Here is a 23,879-nt window from a genome sequence, read left to right as displayed (position 1 = left end):
TTATTATTATTTTGCCTGTATAAGAAGTAGTAGAATGCAATCAGATACGTGTATTTGGAGTGGCTAATTAGCAAAAACAAAAATAATAAAATAAAAAATTCCACACAAAATTACTGTATCCACACTCTACTCCCTCACGTACATTATATCATTACTGATTTTCCTATCATTGTCACATGTGTCAAAGTTTTCATAATTTTCTTTATTTCCCCCTTTAATTCTGATTCTCCTATCATTGTCACATGTGTCAAAGTTTTCATAATTTTCTTTATTTCCCCCTTTAATTCTGATTCTCCTATCATTGTCACATGTGTCAAAGTTTTCATAATTTTCTTTATTTCCCCCTTTAATTCACATTCAAACACTAACTATGATTATGAACACAGGATTAGCACCAACTGGTGTAACTAGGCATGACAAGAGGTGTTCACACTTAAAACAATTGATGGATTAAGTAGTTACTCAAACTCACGGAGATCAGAAGACAGTCGACTTTATGCGAGACCTTTGATGATTGGGAATGAAATGAAACTTCCTGTGGCTACTGATTCACCTAATATATCATTATATATACCATGCCTTCCTCATGAAACAAAAACAGTTGTAATATGCATACTTGGAGCAGTCACTGCTGATATGCTGCAGTGACAGTCGAAGGCAAGATGAAAACATTGTGTGGTTAAGAAACACATGTCTACCAACCTCAAAAGGCAGAGTGAAAAACTACACTGCTTGGTTAAGAAACACATGGCAAGTGACCACAGAAGACAGGTGATCACTAATTACATGACATTTATGTAGGAAGTTTGCCAGGGGAAAATCAGAATGGACACTGTGACCAGGTGACACTGAACTCGAGTGACCATTAGGAGAGGTTTGACTTTATTTAATTTAAATTTAGTTGTGAGACAACGTGTGCATGCACTGGAAAGATAATTTTAAAGAGTATCAGATGTGGTCTTATAAAAAAACAAGAGGTGGCCATGGCCTATATATTAAACCCACCCATGAGCTATATTCCAAATCCAAAGAAGGTGCAATAAAATTGTATTGAAATTAAAGTGTTTTTTTTTAAAATTGCGGTTAATCTAGATGACAACAAATGGACAGACACCCACAAGGGCAACAACATGATCACCTTGTCAAGCTTCTAACATGGCAGGTTAGACAAAAATAGGTTTCTGTTGGGTGATGTTCAAGCCTAGAGTGCATGCCCTTGCTTTGTTTTTAAAAAGCACAATATTGTGATTTCCTAGTGTCATATGGACAGTTCATTTTGCAGTTCTCATGGAAGAAGATTCCTCCTTTTTTATTTGACATCTCTTCTCAAAGCCTCTTTCACATATCCAGCATAAGAGGAAGTGCAGAAGACAGAAGGCATATGGTGTCTACAAACAGACTGGTACAGTTCAAAGAATTTATCATGCATAAAGCCAAAGGGTGATAGAAATCCGGGGCACATAACATGACTTTACTCAGCAAAACTAGCTGAAAACAAAATGGCAAAATTCAGATCTGATTGTAAATTCATCTTTCTTCGCTATCACAACCGTTTAAAAGAGCTGTGGCAGTGAAGACTGTCATCTTGTATTACTGCATCCAGATTGGTTGGGTGTTTGACTGGGACACCATATTCCCTTCTTCTAGATCATTTCTCTTAATGCAGAAGATGGCAAATGGAACCAGCCAATAGGTTGAACCTACAAAGTATTTCATTTTCAGACAAATAGCATGATGACCTTGGCATGACGGGTCATTTCAAAATTCACCAGAGGTTTGGTAGTCCTTGCATTGAAATTTCCAAAAATTTTGAAAATGACCAGTTCATCTTTGTGATGAACAGATTTGTTAACAAAATTTATAAAAAAATATTACAGCTTCTACTGGTACAGTTTTAAAATATATTTCAAAAGAAAAATGGAATCAAATTTATAAGAAAGAATATATCTTTGACAGAAATTGTAATAAAGTTATACAATCACAAAATGCAAACAATTCAGGATTTTCTTGGGTTTTTATTTCTGTTAACATACTTTTGTTGTAATGTTGCTGTATCAGTTGTTATATGCCAAACAAAGTCATCTAAGTAGTACTGTCATGCAAAAAAAAGATTTCATTAAAAGTTTCATGAAATTTAATATACTGTGCATTTTAAAGATAGCACAAATTGCACATCTTCTATAGGGAAGCAATATTTAGATACATAACATTTTATATTTCTACATGGTAGCAATATTTAGATACATAACATTTGATATTTCTACAGGGTAGCAATATTTAGATACATAACATTTTACTTATTTTCTACAAGGTGGTAATATTTAGATACATAACATTTTATATTTCTACAGGGTAGCAATGTTTAGATACATAACATTTGATATATCTTCTACAAGGTGGTAATATTTAGATACATAACATTTGATATTTCTACAGGGTAGCAATATTTAGATACATAACATTTTACTTATTTTCTACAAGGTGGTAATATTTAGATACATAACATTTTATATTTCTACAGGGTAGCAATGTTTAGATACATAACATTTGATATATCTTCTACAAGGTGGTAATATTTAGATACATAACATTTTATATTTCTACAGGGTAGCAATATTTAGATACATAACATTTTATATTTCTACAGAGTAGCAATATTTAGATACATAACTTATTATATATCTTCTACAAGATGGTAATATTTAGATACATAACATTTTATATTTCTACAGGGTAGCAATATTTAGATACATAACAAAGGCTTAGAAGGAAACAGTATAACAGACATAATAGATCACACAAAGACTTCTGAAGTGCAATATGATTTAACATGTAACAATTTGCAAAAAAATAAGAGCACACATGATCAATAATCCAAACATATATCAGTAAATTCCAACATCATCTAAGGTATAAAGTCATATTCTAGTAGATACATGAAACAATCTGTGGAATAGAATGTAAAGCTCTAGATTTACTACTTGCAAATTAAATATGTACATAGAAGAAGAAAAAATTCTGTAAAACTAAAAAAAAAAAAAACATACCCATAAATAAAATTTCGCATATATACAGCAAAATCAAAGTACTAATAACTGTTATGAGTGAATTCATTGAATTTATATCTCCCATATCACATACCGAAGCCCTTTGACCTTTACCATAAACTTTTAACCCTGAACATAGTCCTCAACTCATTTTCTAGTAAAATAATAAGTACCCCAAAAAATGTTGGAGTGATAATTAGCATTGTATCATATGACAAACATGAATAAATTTATATCCAAATGCAGATGCATCCATATGCAAATGTAGATGAATTGATTAGATGTTTGTTCTATCTGAATAACTTGTAGACTTTTTATTAGTTTTCTAGATTTTAGGCCTAAATCTGTTTCCTGAAACCTTATCAGTGAATTTACTGCAAAAAGCATGAAATGATTGCAAATGAGGTTTTGAAGATTTGTTAGCATGCAGCCATGGCCAATGAGGTTTTGAAGATTTGTTAGCATGGAGCCATGGCCAATGAGGTTTTGAAGATTTGTTAGCATGCAGCCATGGCCAATGAGGTTTTGAAGATTTGTTAGCATGCAGCCATGGCCAATGAGGTTTTGAAGATTTGTTAGCATGCAGCCATGGCCAATGAGGTTTTGAAGATTTGTTAGCATGCAGCCATGGCCAATGAGGTTTTGAAGATTTGTTAGCATGCAGCCATGGCCAATGAGGTTTTTAAGATTTGTTAGCATGCAGCCATGGCCAATGAGGTTTTGAAGATTTGTTAGCATGCAGCCATGGCCATTGAGGTTTTGAAGATTTGTTAGCATGCAGCCATGGCCAATGAGGTTTTGAAGATTTGTTAGCATGCAGCCATGGCCAATGAGGTTTTGAAGATTTGTTAGCATGCAGCCATGGCCATTGAGGTTTTGAAGATTTGTTAGCATGCAGCCATGGCCAGTGAGGTTTTGAAGATTTGTTAGCATGCAGCCATGGCCACTGAGGTTTTGAAGATTTGTTAGCATGCAGCCATGGCCAATGAGGTTTTGAAGGCTTTTTAAGTGCACAGAGATAAATAACCTAATTATATTTTTGTACCATTTAATGGTTTCTACAATACATATCAGATTTTGGGGACTTTCTGACATTAACACTTCTTTCCAATTAGCTCTAAGTGTACATCTACAGAATTTGTGTTGAGATACTTTGGAACTGTATGTGGTGTTCTAAGAAAATTTTCTTCATATCATGGTTTCTACCTTTTCGCTTGGTTTCTACCTTCCCCTTTGACATATAATAGTATTTTCTTTTGTGACATACTGGACCAGAAATCATCAGCACACCAAAAGAACTTGAATTTCTTACATGATTAGGGCCTCATCAAAACAGTTCATCCAACAACCATGCAGACATAAGAACGTGCTTTACAACCTGTAGTCATACTACATACTAGTGTTATTATCAGGTAAGTAACACCATGTTTAAAAATTGTAATGAAGTTAGTTTAATAGCCCCTGTCTTCTATCCCTTTCTTGTTCTCAATGCCACATTTTCCCACATCATCTCAAGACACCCCAATAATTAGTAAACCATGCTGCAACTACATTCCATCTCATGTTCTGCATCCAGGTTTTGGCCATGCTGCCTCCAGTCTTAGCTGTGCTTTCTCCGTGTTCAGCATCTCAGTTTTAATCTTTCTTCCTACATGTTGGGTATCTCAGTTTTAGCTGTGCTGTCTCCATGTTCAGCATCTCAGTTTTAATCTTTCTTCCTACATGTTGGGTATCTCAGTTTTAGCTGTGCTGTCTCCATGTTCAGCATCTCAGTTTTAATCTTTCTTCCTACATGTTGGGTATCTCAGTTTTAGCTGTGCTGTCTCCATGTTCAGCATCTCAGTTTTAATCTTTCTTCCTACATGTTGGGTATCTCAGTTTTAGCTGTGCTGTCTCCATGTTCAGCATCTCAGTTTTAATCTTTCTTCCTACATGTTGGGTATCTCAGTTTTAGCTGTGCTGTCTCCATGTTCAGCATCTCAGTTTTAATCTTTCTTCCTACATGTTGGGTATCTCAGTTTTAGCTGTGCTGTCTCCATGTTCAGCATCTCAGTTTTAATCTTTCTTCCTACATGTTGGGTATCTCAGTTTTAGCTGTGCTTTCTTCGTGTTCAGCATCTCAGTTTTAATCTTTCTCCCTACATGTTGGGTATGTCAGTTTTAGCTGTGCTGTCTCCATGTTCAGCATCTCAGTTTTAGCCTTTCTTTCTACATGTTGGGTATCTTGGTTTTAGCTGTGCTGTCTCCATGTTCAGCATCTGTTTCAATCTTTCTTTCTACATGTTGGGTATCGCAGTTTTAGCTGTGCTATCTCCATGTTCAGCGTCTCAGTTTAAGCCATGCTGTTTACATAACATTGTACCATTTTCAAGTTTTATTCTTGTTCAGCTAATCTTATTCTGGTAGATGCTTATGGATGGTGTTATGTTTATGGATGTTGTTATGTTTATGGATGGGTATTTAAGTGCATTAACACATGGTCAATAAAACATTGCACTAGCTTCATGCCAAATGATACAATCAATGGTACTCCTAGCATGGGACACAATCAAAGGAAACAGCAATGTAGGCACTCTTTCTAACTGGAGAAGGTGATAAAAGATGGTACACGGACACCTGATATATGGAAGTTCCTAGTTAACTATCAAGACTACTGCATGTGTTTTGACTTAACAGTCAAAATGAGAAGACCAAATAATGACAAGTATGAGTGTGTGTATATAAGGCTATACAAAATCTCAATTGTCTGCCTCACCTGCATTCAGACAAAGTGACTGGAGAACCTAACATTGTTTCTTTAGCCTTATTTCATTATTATATTAATCAGACTGTGCATTGTTAATTCAATGCAGTCATATAATAAACTAGTACTTTTGCACTATCAACCATTTCATACCTATTCCATGGAACCATGAGACTTTAGTTTTTGTTAAATAAACAATTAAAAGAGCTAATAAAGCCTGACAAAAACAATGTTTATTGCAAAAGAAATTATGTGTACTATATTTTATACTTGTTCAATTGTGAATCTATTACCTCCAGGTTAGAGGTTGCAATTTATTGCAAAAGAAATGATGTATACTATATTTTATACTTGTTCAATTATGAATCTATTACCTCCAGGTTAGAGGTTGCAATTCTCAGCTCATTCATCATGCCATGTATTAAAAAAAAGAATTTACTGAATTTTTTCTTTATTTTCAGTGAATGTTTTGAAAATGTGTATTTTCAAAATATAAACTCAATCTCTCCAATACATGTAAGATTATAATACTTACAGAGATAGCACATTCTACTGCAATACAGTAATTGCTCAAATTACATACATGATTACATACATAAAATCTACAGGATTATTATGTACCTATCTACTTATTACTATTTATCTTCCATAAAGCCCAATAAAGTTATGTACATATTCTCTGAGAAGAGATATAGCTTGGGTCCCTTTAAACTATGTCAATGATCATTTAGGACGATAACAATATAATATATTCCCCAAGTTTGTTTCCAACACTATCCATTATAAAATTACAAATGTTCCAAATAAACATGAAATGGAACCTCTCTTGACAGAAAACATTACAGGTGAGTTGTGTAAAATTTTAAAAATGCAGGTTTATTTTTCTTTCTCAGCAAACAATTCCATCTTTCTTCTAAATGGATACTATTGTATCCCTAATGACTTGCAACCCTTGTAGCACTTCAATATCATACCATTTGTTAGTAATAGTGGTACAGTTTTCTGTACAAGTACATGTACACTTACACGAAAGCTCTACTTCTATTATATTTGTATGACACAGTCTACAATCTTGCCACCTTTCTTGCAACATTACTTACAAGATAAAGTTGATAACTAGATACTTCTATTTTAATATATTACTACATATCACCAAATATCCCAGCAAATGTTTTTCTAAGGTTCTTCATGGTGTCTTCTTCATCTTTTGATGACTGACTTCGTATGCCAGGGTTTGTTCCTCCTGGTACTGGTGGACGGGTACCAGGAGGAATGCTGAAAGTACAAAATATTATTTCTGTGATAATTCTTGTTAGAGTTACACACTGTGAAACTGAATGACACTAGGTCCTTTCCTCGCAAAACTCTTAAAGACCACTGAAAAGCTGATGTGCAAATAATGATTTAACTGATAAATGACAATAAAACGCATATATCTCTGTTCACCACCCCCACTCCACACAACTCTCCTGTTTTGTCCCTAAGATATCAACAATGTGTGCCATTATGGCAAAATAGTCCCAGAAGGTAGGAATAAATGAAGGTGCCAATTTTAGTTACATATCACAATTTTTCTTTTCATGTTCAAAATGTGTATACTGTATATGGTTTTTGAGTGGGATGTCCAAGTTCAGTTGCATGAATGAGTGTGTATATATGGTTTTTGAGTGGGATGTCTAAGTTCAGTTGCATGAATGAGTGTGTATATATGGTTTTTGAGTGGGATGTCCAAGTTCAGTTGCATGAATGAGTGTGTATATATGGTTATTGGGTGGGATGTCCAAGTTCAGTTGCATGAATGAGTGTGTATATATGGTTATTGGGTGGGATGTCCAAGTTCAGTTGCATGAATGAGTGTGTATATATGGTTATTGAGTGGGATGTCCAAGTTCAGTTGCATGAATGAGTGTGTATATATGGTTATTGGGTGGGGTGTCCAAGTTCAGTTGCATGAATGAGTGTGTATATATGGTTATTGGGTGGGATGTCCAAGTTCAGTTGCATGAATGAGTGTGTATATATGGTTATTGGGTGGGATGTCCAAGTTCAGTTGCATGAATGAGTGTGTATATATGTTTTTTGAATGGGATATCTAAGTTCAGTTGCATGAATGAGTGTGTATATATAGTTATTGGGTGTGGTGTCCAAGTTCAGTTGCATGAATGAGTGTGTATATATAGTTATTGGGTGTGGTGTCCAAGTTCAGTTGCTTGAATGAGTGCATAACTATATGGTTATTGGGTGTGGTGTCTAAGTTCAGTTGCATTCATAAAATTCTCGTTAAATACTCCTCTAGTGTATGTCTGGTTATAGAGTGTGGCTCCCAATGGTTTCTAAATTGAGACACCCTGACCACAACTTGATACCCTAGGGCATTAGCCTGGGGCCTTGTTCTAACTCTCATCAGGCTTGTATTGACACTTGGGTCAGCAAACTCACATACTAATACACTGATATGTTAAATCTCATTATTTGGGAGTTATTTTCTGTACATGCCAAACCCAGTGGGAGTTATTTTCTGTACATGCCAAACCCAATGGGAGTTATTTTATGTACATGCCAAAAACAATGGGAGTTATTTTATGAACATGCCAAGCCCAATGGGAGTACCATCTTGTACATTAACATGCCAATAAATATTCCTAGGTTTGAGGTCTTTATTTTCTTAAACAGTATAGGGGGAGCTGATAACATTGCAAATACATATATGCATGCCAATGCAGGATTAATTAATATAAATGTTTTCTCTAAAAAGCAGAAATGGATCAAGGGTCATGGGTGATTTAGTGTGAAACAATTGGAACAATCCCTAAAGTAAGTTTTAAAATGCAGGAGTTTCTGGGGACTCTACCCTGCGGGTCTCCACTAGTGATTATGTGTACATGAATTTTGGCAATTCTGAATAAAAGTACAAATTATGGATACATCCCAAATATCTGCAGGAGTTATGATACAAGCTCCAGAGTGTAAGGCATACATGATTCTCCAGAGTGTAAGGCAAATCTAATTCTATTAATGTTTGCCATGATACAAGGATGATATGGTAAATAGGTGGTGATTGGAACAAAACTTTTTATCATCACACTTTTTGACCTGGAATATCATAATACCTAATCTGTGTAAATCTACATCCCCTAAAATAATAATCATTTACTTATCTATATGCTAAACTATGGAAAGCCCTCACTGCCAAACATATGAAATTAAAATAAAATAAGTAACTTTAAAATGAATCAAGAAAAATAACTGAAATTAAACAAATATAATTGTTATATAAAAATATGAAAGCTCAGACAATAAAATCAATTCTCCAATAAAACAAATGAGGTATGAACAAAATTGATAAATGTCAAAAGAAATAAATCCAAATGAAATAACAGTATTTAAACCCATGAGATAAATACTCAAATAAAACAGATGAGGTACAATCAAAATAGACAACTATCATAAGACACAAACAAAATTCAAATGATACAAACAAATGCCAGAAGAAATAAACTGATTTTAAATTAAACAAACAAAAATCAAGTAAGGTAAGCTAATGTAAAATGAAACAAAGAAACAACAGAAAATGTGAAAAGCACATATATATACAACAACCATGCGCAAACACTACTGTCAAAATAACAAAACATGATAGTCAAATGATCAACTTTGTGAAAGGAACAGAGGGTGCTCCTGCATGGTAAGGGGAGATTACACTTATTGGGTCAACAGTGCAAAACATTTGAACTTGGCACATCAGGTGAAACAAATGAGATAACTAATGCTGTAAGGATATTAAATGAGATAACTAATGCTGTAAGGATATTAAATGAGATAACTAATGCTGTAAGGATATTAAATGAAGCAACCAATTTGTTGTCATGTGCCATATAAAGCAATACAAGGGAATCGAGGCAATTGCAACCCAGTCTGAAGATGCCAGTGCAATTTATAGCATCATCCCTAATATCATCAAACAAAGTTTATTTTTCAATGAGTTTCTAGTGTAAATAGGTTTTATTGGCTGTGAAATGTTCATTTTCCATTTCTAATCAATTCAGCTTCATTCATTAAGACCTTAGAAACCAACAGCGAAGTGTGTAAAGTGACATGAAAGTATTTTAGATGTAGTTGTGTTAAATCCTCAACAGAGAGAGAGACAGAGACAGATAGACAGAGACAGAGAGAGACAGAGACAGAGAGTACTATATGGACCATCCCTGGATTCTGGTTTTGCTGTACATACTAGCCATAAGGATGATTTTTTTTTACAACAAATTAAAATCTTATTTTAGTGATAAATAACCCTTTGAGTTGATTAAGATTTTATACAAAGTCTTCCATCTATATAATTCTTTTTGGCTTGAATATGTCTGACCTTTTCTCTGTGGCACAAAAAAGTCTCAAGTGATGATTAACTGTCATCACCTTGTCAAATAGGTTAAATGGTTCATCAAATATAATGACTTTACTTCCTTAGTATTGTAACCAGATTCCTCCACTCATGAGGATATAAAGTCTACACTTGATGATGATTTTCAGGTATACAAAGTAGAATGAGGCAAAAAGAATTAAAAACAAATTAATTTTCTTATTTCAGAATAAACAAATATATTGATAATTCAGCTTTTGAATCAGCAAACATAACAGATAAGTTCTTTCAGCTCTAATGTAAGTTAAGTCGTGATGATAGTCATCATCACTTGAGATTTTCTTTGTGCCACAGAGAAAAAGTTTAATATATTCAAGCAAAAATTTTTTTGTATACAGATGAAAGACTTGGAATAAAATCTTCACCAACTCAGAGGGTTATATCACAGGAGTGAATTATCAGTGAATTATGACAAACTCTGTAAACACAAAATGACATTATCTGTACTATAAATATTCACAAATAGTGTAAGCATGACCCTATCCCTCTGCTAGATTTGTAGAGAAGGACACAACTTTTTGACTCCCTGAGCCTCTGGAAGGGATTTTGCAAATTTATTTAATCATGGTCTTTGAAGATGGATAATCACCTTATACATGTAACCCTCCCTTGTTGTTCAAAGGAACCACATATTGTCTGAGATCAAACTAAGCCTGTGCAAAATGGCTTTATCTCACACCTACTGGGACACTGAGGAAAGGGAATTTGGCAGGAGAGGGTGTGACTCCCTAGGGGCAACAGTTTCCCTCCTAAGGGAAAGGGGAGAGGTCTGAAGAAGGGATAGGGAACTTCCTCCCTGGCCCCTCCAGCCGCCTCATAATGGAAATGATGCAAGGAAAAGGGTTTCAAGCTGGGACTTCTTTAACTTCTGATTGTGACCCTGTTTAAAACACTTAAGAGGGGGAGCCATGGACCGTCCAGAATGGGAGTATTTCATCACTGGTTTAGCTAGCCACAGTACCATAAGAATGTGTCATCCTGTCTTCACTCTTGGAATGAGGCAGGACTAAGGAGACTTCCTGACCATGGGTTTGTCTTGTCATTCCATCTTTGCTCACAGGAGGAGATGGGACTAACTAGTATCCTTTCTCCTTGGAGAAAGGGATTGGTGATTCCCACTTAGCATCAGTCCCCCTACCTTTCCTTCAGTGACTGCTCCAGTGGCCTAAGAGCATATGCCTCTGAAGTGGGAGGTCATGGGTTATAACAAAAACTTAGAAAATGGTACTGGTAGTTGTCTTGCTTGGTGCTCAGCATTAAAAGGTTATTGTTGTATGATTGCAAAAGGAGACATGGCCAACTCACCTCTGGATGTGGCCAACTCACCACTGGGTGAAGTGAGTTCTTAAACTCTCTAGGGATTGAATGGTACATCCCCATGACCAATTCTCAGAACTCAAAGTCTGATCCCAAAAGGACTGAATGGACGGGGGTTATTTAAATGAAACCTTCCCTGAAAAGAGATTCCAATAAGGTTCGGATCATCTGATCAGTCATTGCCCAGTGCCTGGAGACTGAACTTTGCTGACCATCATCTGTCATGTCCAGATTACCCATGAAGCACTCTTGGCACGTGATTACGGCATCAGCTCAAAAGTGACACCAGAAAAAATTCAAATAAATTGTTGTTGATAAAACTGAATAAATTATATATATGACATTTTTGATCTACATGTACAAGTATTTTGATTTTGGAATCATGGCAACACTGTTATTTCCTCACCTTTATAGGCTTTAAAATTGTTTTTGGAGTTTCACATTTTTGTAGGGGGGCCATAATATTTTCATTGCTTAGGACCCTTAAGGGCCTTAATCTGGCACTGATGACTGGTCAGATTTAGAGTCTCTGCTCAGATAATTTGACTACAACCAGATGACAACGGTGCTGCCCTTGTGTTGGGAAGGTGGGGTACTTCCCTCCCTAAGAGATCTTCATCTAGTAGAAGAAGCAGCTTCCTAACTTAGACACCTCTCTCTCATCGATAGCCTCCATATACCAGAAAATGCTGTAACCCCCTCTTAAGAACAGAAGTGGTCCTCTACAGAAAAAAAAAAGTGGCAGGACCCATTTGTCTGTCCCTATATGCCCAGTGGCATTACTTGGCAATGATCAATTGGTGATAATGCAACTGTTGGAAAATATACAACACACACACACACAGGTCATATTATAAGAATACTTGGCAATCATCAAGTGAGCTAATTAGGGTTTAAGTCAGTAATATATGTTACTGTATACCCTTCCAACTGTGGCCTGGGTGGTGGTGGTGGTGGCTGCTGTTGCTGTTGGGGTAGGGCAGGTCTAGGTGGAGGTGGGGGTGCATGGCTTGGCTCTGTGCTCCTGTTGCCATTCATAGCAAACTGCATAAGGGCATTATTGCTGGTTGTTTTGCTACAAAAGAAAAAAGATATAGCTGAAAATTTTCACAATTTATTATAAGCTTTCAAGATAGATTTCTTTAGATAAAACTATTTTTCACCAAGTCCTCACAAATTTTACTCACATCAATAGCAACAATGAGAACACGAGATACTGCCATTACTTGGGAATGGTGATATTCATGGGTATATGTTTCAAATAGTCTACTCATCAGTAATCCCAAAATCAATAAGAAATCAACTTGCAATGCAGAAATAGTAACTTATGATCATGTAGTGTCTATAAGATAAGTGGTATTATGCAGAAATAGTAACTTATGATCATGTAGTGTCTATAAGATAAGTGGTACTATGCAGAAATAGTAACTTATGATCATGTAGTGTCTATAAGATAAGTGGTACTATGCAGAAATAGTAACTTATGATCATGTAGTGTCTATAAGATAAGTGGTACTATGCCCAAAAAAATACAGAAAACTTAGAATACCATAGAGCCATGATATCAAAGGAAGTTACCATTTATACTTGCTCATAGTTGGTCCAATTGCAAACTGTACAGACACAGACCTGCCATTACATAATGCACTGGCAAATTTGTGTCTTTGTGGTTTAGAGTAATGGGTGAAACAAACAACATAAACCCTGATATGCTTGCACATTATGTAATGGCAGATCAGGGTCTATATTGTTTGCAGACATATAAGCAAGTATGTATAGTACTTCTTTATTTTCCAATTAAAACTAAGCTAAAATTTTATATAAAACAAGAGAAACATGTAGCTCTTAAAATGGCACAACCTCTCATTCTGCATTTCTATAAATACTTGTAAAATATACATAAAATGTAGAGGAAACAAAATATTCCAATTCTAACTATGCAATCAAGGGATTTTTCATTTACTTTGACATTGTTACACAAGTCAGACCCTACGTCAATATGGCAATCAAGGGAGATGTCATTTACTGCGGCACTGTATTTAAGTCAAAACTCCTTTACTATATTGCTTCGGCCACATCTGCTGGGCTTGATCACTTGATGCTGGTGTCACTGGCTTCATTAGAGTTCCTTACAAATATTGAGAGACATCATATAGCATAACTTTTATGCAGCCAGCAAGCAAAGAAAGGTAACCAAGGATGCAACCAAGGATGCCATGTATGTAAATAACAGTGGTGGATTAGGCATTTCAAGATTTGAAGGTAGCTGTTTGGCTGTGCAGCTTTGTCAGAATGTGTTACAATTTAATAACCCTCATAAAATGTATTACCTATATAAACTCCTTCTTTTACCTGATTGATGGTGTTGGTTTAAGACAGGTCTGCATTTTAGCCATGACAAGTTCAGCTATCTGCTTGCGATCTTCTTCCTGGGTCTCTCCCAAAAGTGACATTGATGAGTCATTCACCTAGGAAACAAAAGAAGTATTTAAAGATTGAATCAACAAACGTGTGGACTTCTTATATCACTGTGTCTGAAGTAGAGGTGGAACTCATTTATTATAACTCTTAGAATAATGAAACTGCAATGTATTCATTTTTTCCAACAAAATTTGTTTTAATTAAAAAATCCTCTCACTAGTCCATAATGGAGAATTAACGCTGATTAATCATAAAATAACGAGGGTCCTTCAGAACAATATGTCTGACCATTAAGTATGTCAAATGACTTCAAAACAGAAATGTTTCAATATGCCATGGATGCTATTAACAGGGACCATAACTCCATAAAATCTTGCCAGCAAATGGCAAAAATCAAACTTGGCCTAGGTTTCTTTATACAGAGTTTCATCCCAATCCAAGGAGTTCTTCAAAAGCAAATGAGATTTTATCCTGGATAAAATAGTTTTCTGGTGTTAACAGAACAGTATCTATAATACTGTGGCATAGAAAAGTAGTTTTTGGAGATAAAACTAATTTTAAAGTTAAAACTTTTCTTACTCCAATAGTAATTAGAAATCTAGAGCAAAAACATTATCCCTGTATGATACTTTTGTCACTTCAAATTATTAAGAATATCCTCCTTTTTTTCAATGATAATGACTCAAGGACATTAGATAATGGAGAGAGGAAGGAATCTGAAAATAATATCAGGTAAGTATTATCTAATTAAACTTGTCTTTAGTCCCCAGAACTAAAATTTGCCAGGTAGGATGGAACCTGATGCCATAACAAAATAGCTGTCATGCAAATTTACCATTTCTTCTCTTCAGGATGCTACTGTAAACTCAAAGATTTGTTGATAACTTGATGAGCTGACACAGTTGGGCCTAATGTATACAAGCCATCACCCTAATGTGCCATTAAACAAAGGTAGCAAGGAACATGATATGATTTGTACCCTTTGTAACTGTACATGGTAGCAAGGAACATGATATGATTTGTACCCTTTGTAACTGTACATGGTAGCAAGGAACATGATATGATTTGTACCTCTTGTACCTGTACATGGTATCAAGGAACATGATATGATTTGTACCCCTTGTAACTGTACATGGTAGCAAGGAACATGATATGATTTGTATCCCTTGTACCTGTACATGGTATCAAGGAACATGATATGATTTGTACCCCTTGTACCTGTACATGGTAGCAAGGAACATGGTATGATTTGTACCCCTTGTACCTGTACATGGTAGCAAGGAACATGGTATGATTTGTACCCTTTGTACCTGTACATGGTAGCAAGGAACATGGTATGATTTGTACCCCTTGTAACTGTACATGGTATCAAGGAACATGGTATGATTTGTACCCCTTGTAACTGTACATGGTATCAAGGAACATGATATGATTTGTACCCCTTGTAACTGTACATGGTATCAAGGAACATGGTATGATTTGTACCCCTTGTAACTGTACATGGTAGCAAGGAACATGGTATGATTTGTACCCCTTGTACCTGTACATGGTAGCAAGGAACATGGTATGATTTGTACCCCTTGTACCTGTACATGGCATCAAGGAACATGATATGATTTGTACCCTTTGTACCTGTACATGGTAGCAAGGAACATGGTATGATTTGTACCCTTTGTACCTGTACATGGTAGCAAGGAACATGGTATGATTTGTACCCCTTGTACCTGTACATGGTAGCAAGGAACATGATATGATTTGTACCCCTTGTACCTGTACATGGTAGCAAGGAACATGATATGATTTGTACCCCTTGTACCTGTACATGGTAGCAAGGAACATGGTATGATTTGTACCCCTTGTACCTGTACATGGTATCAAGGAACATGATATGATTTGTACCCCTTGTACTTGTACATGGTATCAAGGAACATGATATGATTTGTACCCCTTGTACCTGTACATGGTATCAAGGAACATGATATGATTTGTACCCTTTGTACCTGTACATGGTAGCAAGGAACATGGTATGATTTGTACCCCTTGTACCTGTACATGGTAGCAAGGAACATGATATGATTTGTACCCCTTGTACCTGTACATGGCATCAAGGAACATGGTATGATTTGTACCCCTTGTACCTGTACATGGTAGCAAGGAACATGGTATGACTTGTACCCCTTGTACCTGTACATGGTATCAAGGAACATGATATGATTTGTACCCTTTGTACCTGTACATGGTAGCAAGGAACATGATATGATTTGTACCCCTTGTACCTGTACATGGTATCAAGGAACATGATATGATTTGTACCCCTTGTACCTGTACATGGTAGCAAGGAACATGGTATGATTTGTACCCCTTGTACCTGTACATGGTATCAAGGAACATGATATGATTTGTACCCCTTGTACCTGTACATGGTATGATTTGTACCCCTTGTACCTGTACATGGTAGCAAGGAACATGATATGATTTGTACCCCTTGTACCTGTACATGGTATCAAGGAACATGATATGATTTGTACCCTTGTACCTGTACATGGTATCAAGGAACATGGTATGATTTGTACCCTTTGTACCTGTACATGGTAGCAAGGAACATGATATGATTTGTACCCTTTGTACCTGTACATGGTAGCAAGGAACATGATATGATTTGTACCCCTTGTACCTGCATATGGTAGCAAGAACATGATATGATTTGTACCCCTTGTACCTGTACATGGTATCAAGGAACATGATATGATTTGTACCCTTTGTACCTGTACATGGTATCAAGGAACATGATATGATTTGTACCCCTTGTACCTGTACATGTTATCAAGGAACATGATATGATTTGTACCCCTTGTACCTGTACATGGTATCAAGGAACATGATATGATTTGTACCCCTTGTAACTGTACATGGTATCAAGGAACATGATATGATTTGTACCCCTTGTACCTGTACATGATATCAAAAAACATGATATGATTTGTACCCCTTGTACCTGTACATGGTAGCAAGGAACATGATATGATTTGTACCCTTTGTACCTGTACATGGTATCAAAGAACATGATATGATTTGTACCCTTTGTACCTGTACATGGTATCAAGGAACATTTTATGATTTGTACCCCTTGTACCTGTACATGGTAGCAAGGAACATGATATGATTTGTACCCTTTGTACCTGTACATGGTAGCAAGGAACATGATATGATTTGTACCCCTTGTAACTGTACATGGTATCAAGGAACATGATATGATTTGTACCCCTTGTAACTGTACATGGTAGCAAGGAACATGATATGATTTGTACCCTTTGTACCTGTACATGGTAGCAAGGAACATGATATGATTTGTACCCCTTTGTACCTGTACATGGTATCAAGGAACATGATATGATTTGTACCCTTTGTACCTGTACATGGTATCAAGGAACATGATATGATTTGTACCCCTTGTACCTGTACATGGTAGCAAGAACATGATATGATTTGTACCCCTTGTACCTGTACATGGTATCAAGGAACATGGTATGATTTGTACCCCTTGTACCTGTACATGGTAGCAAGGAACATGATATGATTTGTACCTCTTGGATGAGCTGGCAAAGACATAGACCAATCTTTCCTTACACCAAGAGTGGGACTTGCTCTTGGGTGTTGCTGACTTCTTAGAAGATCCCACTGATTCCTCAAAGGGTTGTGATCCTTATTGGGATCAGGATGGTGTCAATTTCCTTACAACAATGAGTGACAATGACCTATCCCTGGAATGTGCATGTTTGCATCCATAAAAAGGATCTCAACTTTTGTAAGAGTGACGGTTCTCCGCAAGATCCCGTATTTTTGTCCGCCCACAAAACACATAAAGGCTTGGTCCTAGTACTCAAACTTGGTACATGATAAGCAAAATAGGTGCTGAACAATGCTTTCTTATGACCAAACTTGCCAACATGCTGTGGCATTGCTGCATGACTGACATGGTTGAATGAAAATACACAAAAAAGCACAAAATTGACAAGGATAAAACTAACATCTGTGTCAACTAGGATCAATCATAGTAACACTTCAAATGAAGCATGTGCATAATATAGGCGACTAAGATACTTTTCAAAGCAGGTAATATATTAATAAGGTATGCACATTGTAATGTATTAATAAGGTATGCACATTGTAATTTATTAATAAGGTATGCACAGTGTAATGTATTAATAAGGTATGCACATTGTAATGTATTAATAAGGTATGCACATTGTAATGTATTAATAAGGTATGCACATGTATTAATAAGGTATGCACATGTATTAATAAGGTATGCACATTGTAATGTATTAATAAGGTATGCACATTGTAATTTAATAATAAGGTATGCACAGTGTAATGTATTAATAAGGTATGCACATTGTAATGTATTAATAAGGTATGCACATTGTAATGTATTAATAAGGTATGCACATGTATTAATAAGGTATGCACATGTATTAATAAGGTATGCACATTGTAATGTATTAATAAGGTATGCACATTGTAATGTATTAATAAGGTATGCACATGTATTAATAAGGTATGCACATGTATTAATAAGGTATGCACATTGTAATGTATTAATAAGGTATGCATAGTGTAATGTATTAATAAGGTATGCACATTGTAATGTATTAATAAGGTATGCACATTGTAATGTATTAATAAGGTATGCACATTGTTTAAAAATCAAATATGCTTCTATTGTAAGACTTTCCTATAACACCCAAGTTCTAACATAGACATCTATTGTTCACTAAAACACAAGCTGTTTGCTAGAAACAAGCATAGCTGTACTGAACTTCCAAAAACTGTGCATATGCAGATGAACCTGTATCAAAGATAGCCTGTATTAAACAATCACCTGTTATAAACAGACAGGTTTTGTGAAGTCCCACAGACTAAGATATTGAAAAAAAAGAAATAAATATTACAAAGACACCTGTCTTTTGCAACCACTTTTCCTACTTTCCTGGTGTGGTTTCTTATGACATATAAAAATAATTTAAATTGCACATGATAAACATGTTACATACATCTATCTTTTGTTATTTTGCTTAATTATATCCAGTCTAGTTTTTACAAATAATAAAGAAATTAAAGAGATCTTGTTTTCTTCTCAACTTTTTTCATTTCAAAGAAATTACAATGATCCATCCAAAATCAAGATAGCAATATGAGCTAATAGGGCTGTAACACTTTTAAACAATGGTAAGTGTTTGAATGATTGATATAGCACACAATTTTGTCATCAGAATCTAAGTGATAATGCACTTCCTGCCTTATTTAATGAAGAATATGCATATACTGAGATAGAAGACTATATACATTTTAGTCCAAGTTGTCAAGTCATTTTGAAGGGAACAGGAAATTAGTCAATGTAGTGGTTGGGTGGTTAGCACTAATTCAAATTCCAGTCATGTTTCTGAACACAATGACAGAAATGACGCTCAGCAGTTCATTGTCTGCCAGTACAGGTAAAATATCCCTTCTGTGGTATTCCAAAAAGAGTAGGTGTCTATCACCACCACAATAATTCTCTCTGTAGCCCACCTGCCTGTAATACTGATATACATGGGCGCAGCAGTAATTAATTGACAGATAGACTAGTTGACAACTACAGTAATTGGTTGACAGACTAGTTGACAACTACAGTAATTGGTTGACAGACTAGTTGACAACAACAGCAATTGGTTGACAGATAGATTAGTTGATAACCACATTAATTGGTTGACAGACTAGTTGAGTTTGGATAAAAGAATGCAATAATTGTTCTTGATTTCATGTTTGTTAGCAATAATTTGAAGTAACATTAGTGACACCATAAAACTTGACTTTCAAAACTCATCTTGATGCTTTCACAACTGAAAACTCCAACTCTAAAACTCAGTTCTTAGTTTGGAAAACATGTAGACAGCCTACTGCAAAAAAGTAACATCACTGCCTTGGCACAACACAGTTCCTCTATTGTAACAGCAAATGTTCCACATATAAATATTGAACAAGAAAGGCAATGCTAGTTAACTCTCAAATTAAGTTTCATTTTCACTTGACTTTAGTATGAAAAACAATGCTTGCAAAAAAGTGACTGCATGCCAGAATATTCCATGACACTAGTTGATACTTGACACTTTCCCCATTTTATTTTGACTATACACTTTCTCCATTTTATTTTGACTTTACATTTTCCCCCATTTTATTTTGACTTTACACTTTTTCCATTTTATATTGACTTTACACTTTCTCCATTTTATTTTGACTTTACACTTCTTCCATTTTATTTTGACTTTACACTTTCCCCATTTTATTTAGACTTTACACTTTTCCCATTTTATTTTGACTTTACACTTTTTCCATTTTATTTTGACTTTACATTTTCCCCATTTTATTTTGACATAACATTTTCTCCCTTTTATTCTGACTTTACACTTTCTCCGTTTTATTTTGACATAACATTTTCTCCCTTTTGTTCTGACTTTACACTGTCCCCATTTTATTTTGACATTACTAACATTATATATTTTATGCTGTTACTGATTGTTCAATGCTAAGACATTGTTGTTTGGACATGTTTCTTGAGGACATGCAGTTTTCAAAATATCTGTGATTTTAGAAGATTGTTGAGATGCCAATGGAAACTTCCATACACCTAAGTGACCTATATGGCAATGGTACATCAAATGACTTAAGAATCCTGTCATTTCTGAAACTGCTGATAATTTATACTAAACTAATGGATGTGAGATGAAAATGCATCTGAAAATGTTAAATGAATGACATTATAATTAGTAATGTAAAGGATCCAAACACACATTGACATAAACTACTGAGTGAAGATAGATGTCATTATACAACTGTATGAAAAGAGTAAGTTGGCTTCTTACAGAAGTTTATGTTGAGACAGTTAGCTTGACATTAAAACACATTTTTATAGTTTATTGGTACATGAATACCAACAGCCTCATCTTTTTCGGGTACAGAGGCAAATGTTATCAGTAAAATCTGGCATATGTCAGTGTAACAGAACTTCTGATGATCAGCAAAAATGATCAATTTTCATGAAAAAATTGGTCAGTTACTTTTGGCTACTAGTCACAAGTCAACACTAACAAAAGAAAACACTTAAAAAAAAAAAGTAAAGTCCTACATGTACACGTACTTGAATTGGCTTAGATTTTGGTCAGCATGAGATATCTATTGTCTTGCTGAGGCTACCAAAGGGAAATAGAAACAAATTTAAACCAGTGACATTGTTCAAGTAACTTAAGTGTTGTAAACATTTGTGACTTGTTGCTTAATCCCAATCCTCCTTTTCCTGCAAACTGGCATGCCTGAATAATTATTTTTATTGTACATTAGAAATGCCATTTGTCTTTAAAACTGGCATGCCTGAATAATTATTTTTATTGTACATTACAAATGCCATTTGCCTTTAAAACCTCCTCATTTTTGGGGTACTGCATAATCATTGTTCTTCAGTAGATTTATCAACTAAATCCTGATTTTTCAGGACCTTGTTATGTCGATGATTTTTTTACACCCCCGACATAATCAAGATAACCATGTTTGACTGTATCTAACATTAATTGAGTTTCAACGTTGTTGTTTCTCTAAATAACTCATTTTGAAATAATAAACATGTTCTATTCTGACTCTACTGTAACTAGAATGTTTTGACAGTCACAGACAAAATGCAGCAATGTAATGCATAATGTTTTCACTGGTACACATGATGAAACCGTTTGGATTAATGTTTTAAATGATCCTTTAGAGATTGGATGTATTGAAAATCAAGGTAATTTACACAGGAAAGTGAAGCTATTTATTGACAATTATGATTACCAGCATGCATTCAACCACTAAAACTGCTCTGAATTAGGCTACTAACATCTAATTAGCAACCTGTTACCTCAATAATGTATTCCTTTCCATCCTTGCCTTGTATTGCTTCCACAGCCAAAATGTCCAATCCACCAAACATCTGACAACACTCATCCACCCACAGCTTGTACCTGCAATAAAACCCCATAATGATATCATAAAGTACAATGAACAATACCATATGTATCTGACCAGTGTTTGATGTCATTTGTTTTAAGACTTTCCTATTTGTGTGTTTAAAGTTACTTCCCTTTCTGCAAGGGAATGACCCATAATGAATATTTTGCAATACAATATAGTAGCTGAAATTTGTGAATGGGAAGAATTATCTCCCCTGAATTCAAGATGATGAGTGTTTAAAAACATTTGTGTCAAAAATATGTCGAAAGTAATGTGTCAGAAATTAATGAATTTGGTTTTGCAGCCAACACCTTGAACAGGCCTCCAACGCATCTGAATATAATATTAATATATAATAACATACTTGTAATGCTTTTTGAAATTTCTCACTTTTAACAAATGTAGTTAATGAATATAGGAAATTTCGGAAGCCACATCATGACTGTGTTTAATCCGAATTCACGTTATTGTGGGAAGCGTTATGGCAGGGTCACACTGTATAGAGCTGGAATGGCAAATGGTAACACCCTCACAATGTAAGTATGCAGTTCTGAATTTGATCCTTGTGTCAGCATCTGTTGGGGCAAATGGCTCCTATATCTTCAAATTCAACAGTCACCTCTGTCTTCATGCCATTAGTTCACTTGTCAGAAGTAATTACTCTAAGATGTTGGTTTGTGGTTTTGTTTTTGTTTTTAATGGGTTTTTTAATACATAATTACCAATATCCTGCAGACCTGTAAGTGCCATTCCTGAAGCAGCTGACCCAGAATGACCTAGCCAGCTACTGTCCCTTGGATTATGAGTTACCATGGCTGCCTATAAGCTGTCACACCTTGTTATATGATCATTAGGCAAAACAGTTGAATTTTTAAACCTCTCTCAAGCTCAGCCTTACCTTTCATTCATAGCAATCTGTTCTAACATGGCTGATCCAGTGTTGGCTTTCCAGTTTCCTGATATGGATTTTCGTCTGCAAAAAAGTAAAATATCAATATAACAGAACCTTTTTGGTATGGTTCCTCCACTCACATTAACAAAAGAGTGTTGTCAATATCACTTTCTTTAAATAAGCATCAATGAAAATGATGCAATTTTTATGAGACAAAAGCAGGAGTTTGGTTATCAATGCAAGACTTTTTTATTTGGATGTTAGTCAATAAGTACAAACAAGAGTCCCTTGATGAGACTGATGCTCTACTGGATGAAAAAAATTGCAATAATTCAAAAACATTCCATTGCTTCCCTGCTTTTATTCTTTTTAACTGCCAAGCATTTAAACCCTCTCAAATATTTTTTGGAGAACACCAACATACCTGATTTTGTGTCAGAAATACTAAACAAAACTGATATAACATATGATGAAGATATAACAACATGCTAAGAATGGCTAGGTCCATAATTGATATTCTTTTTCTTGAAAAATGCAAAAGTTATTGAAATGGCATCATTCAAGGTATTTTTCCAATAATATCCATAAACATTAAAAAAACTTCCATTGATACCCATGTCATCATGCTCACAAACCATTTTATAGATTTAAATCAATGTCAGAATCAAAACTAAAGGATAAAGTAAGTCCTTTATGCTAGGATGCTTTCTCTCAAATTTGGCCAAATTCAATGGTGGCCATATTTGATGAAGAATTGGTGTCATTTGCATGAATTTTAAAACATATTCATGCCATGATGTTTTTTTAAAACTAGTATTAGTCAGCATTTTTGGAAAAGAAAGTTGTTTAAATTTTGTCTGTTTTTAGTAATAGCAGCCATACTCAGTGGTGGATAAAGCATCATTTGTACAGACTTTAAAGATCTTTATGCCAGGAAGCTTTTGGTCAAGTTTGGTCAAAGTCTATTCAATCATTTTGGAGACAGCATTATTTCAAGAATATTTTTTTGTACTGATTGGCATA

General features: G+C 35.1%; 1 protein-coding gene across 2 annotated transcripts in view; it reads right to left on the bottom strand.

Moving 5' to 3' along the window:
* Window positions 1–23,879, bottom strand: part of LOC149787544 (synapsin-like) — a 406,386-nt gene that overhangs the window by 16,154 nt on the left and 366,353 nt on the right. Inside the window, exons 9-13 of one of the 2 annotated variants that reach the window (XM_089973694.1) lie at window positions 22,863–22,937; window positions 21,873–21,975; window positions 13,877–13,992; window positions 12,447–12,599; window positions 6,944–7,065 (exon numbers count right to left, since the gene is read on the bottom strand). In XM_089973694.1, coding sequence (XP_089829820.1) covers window positions 6,944–7,065; window positions 12,447–12,599; window positions 13,877–13,992; window positions 21,873–21,975; window positions 22,863–22,937 — 569 coding nt within the window. Of the gene's footprint in view, window positions 1–3,429; window positions 7,066–12,446; window positions 12,600–13,876; window positions 13,993–21,872; window positions 21,976–22,862; window positions 22,938–23,879 lie in introns of those variants that run through there. The other variant, XM_089973695.1, reaches the window with a different exon arrangement.

This window comes from Sinohyriopsis cumingii, chromosome 11 (assembly GCF_028554795.1).
Source record: "Sinohyriopsis cumingii isolate HCF-2022 chromosome 11, ASM2855479v2, whole genome shotgun sequence".
NCBI lineage: Eukaryota > Metazoa > Mollusca > Bivalvia > Unionida > Unionidae > Sinohyriopsis > Sinohyriopsis cumingii.
The sequence above is the reverse complement of the archived record's forward strand: the minus strand, read 5'-3'. Positions and strand labels throughout refer to the sequence as shown.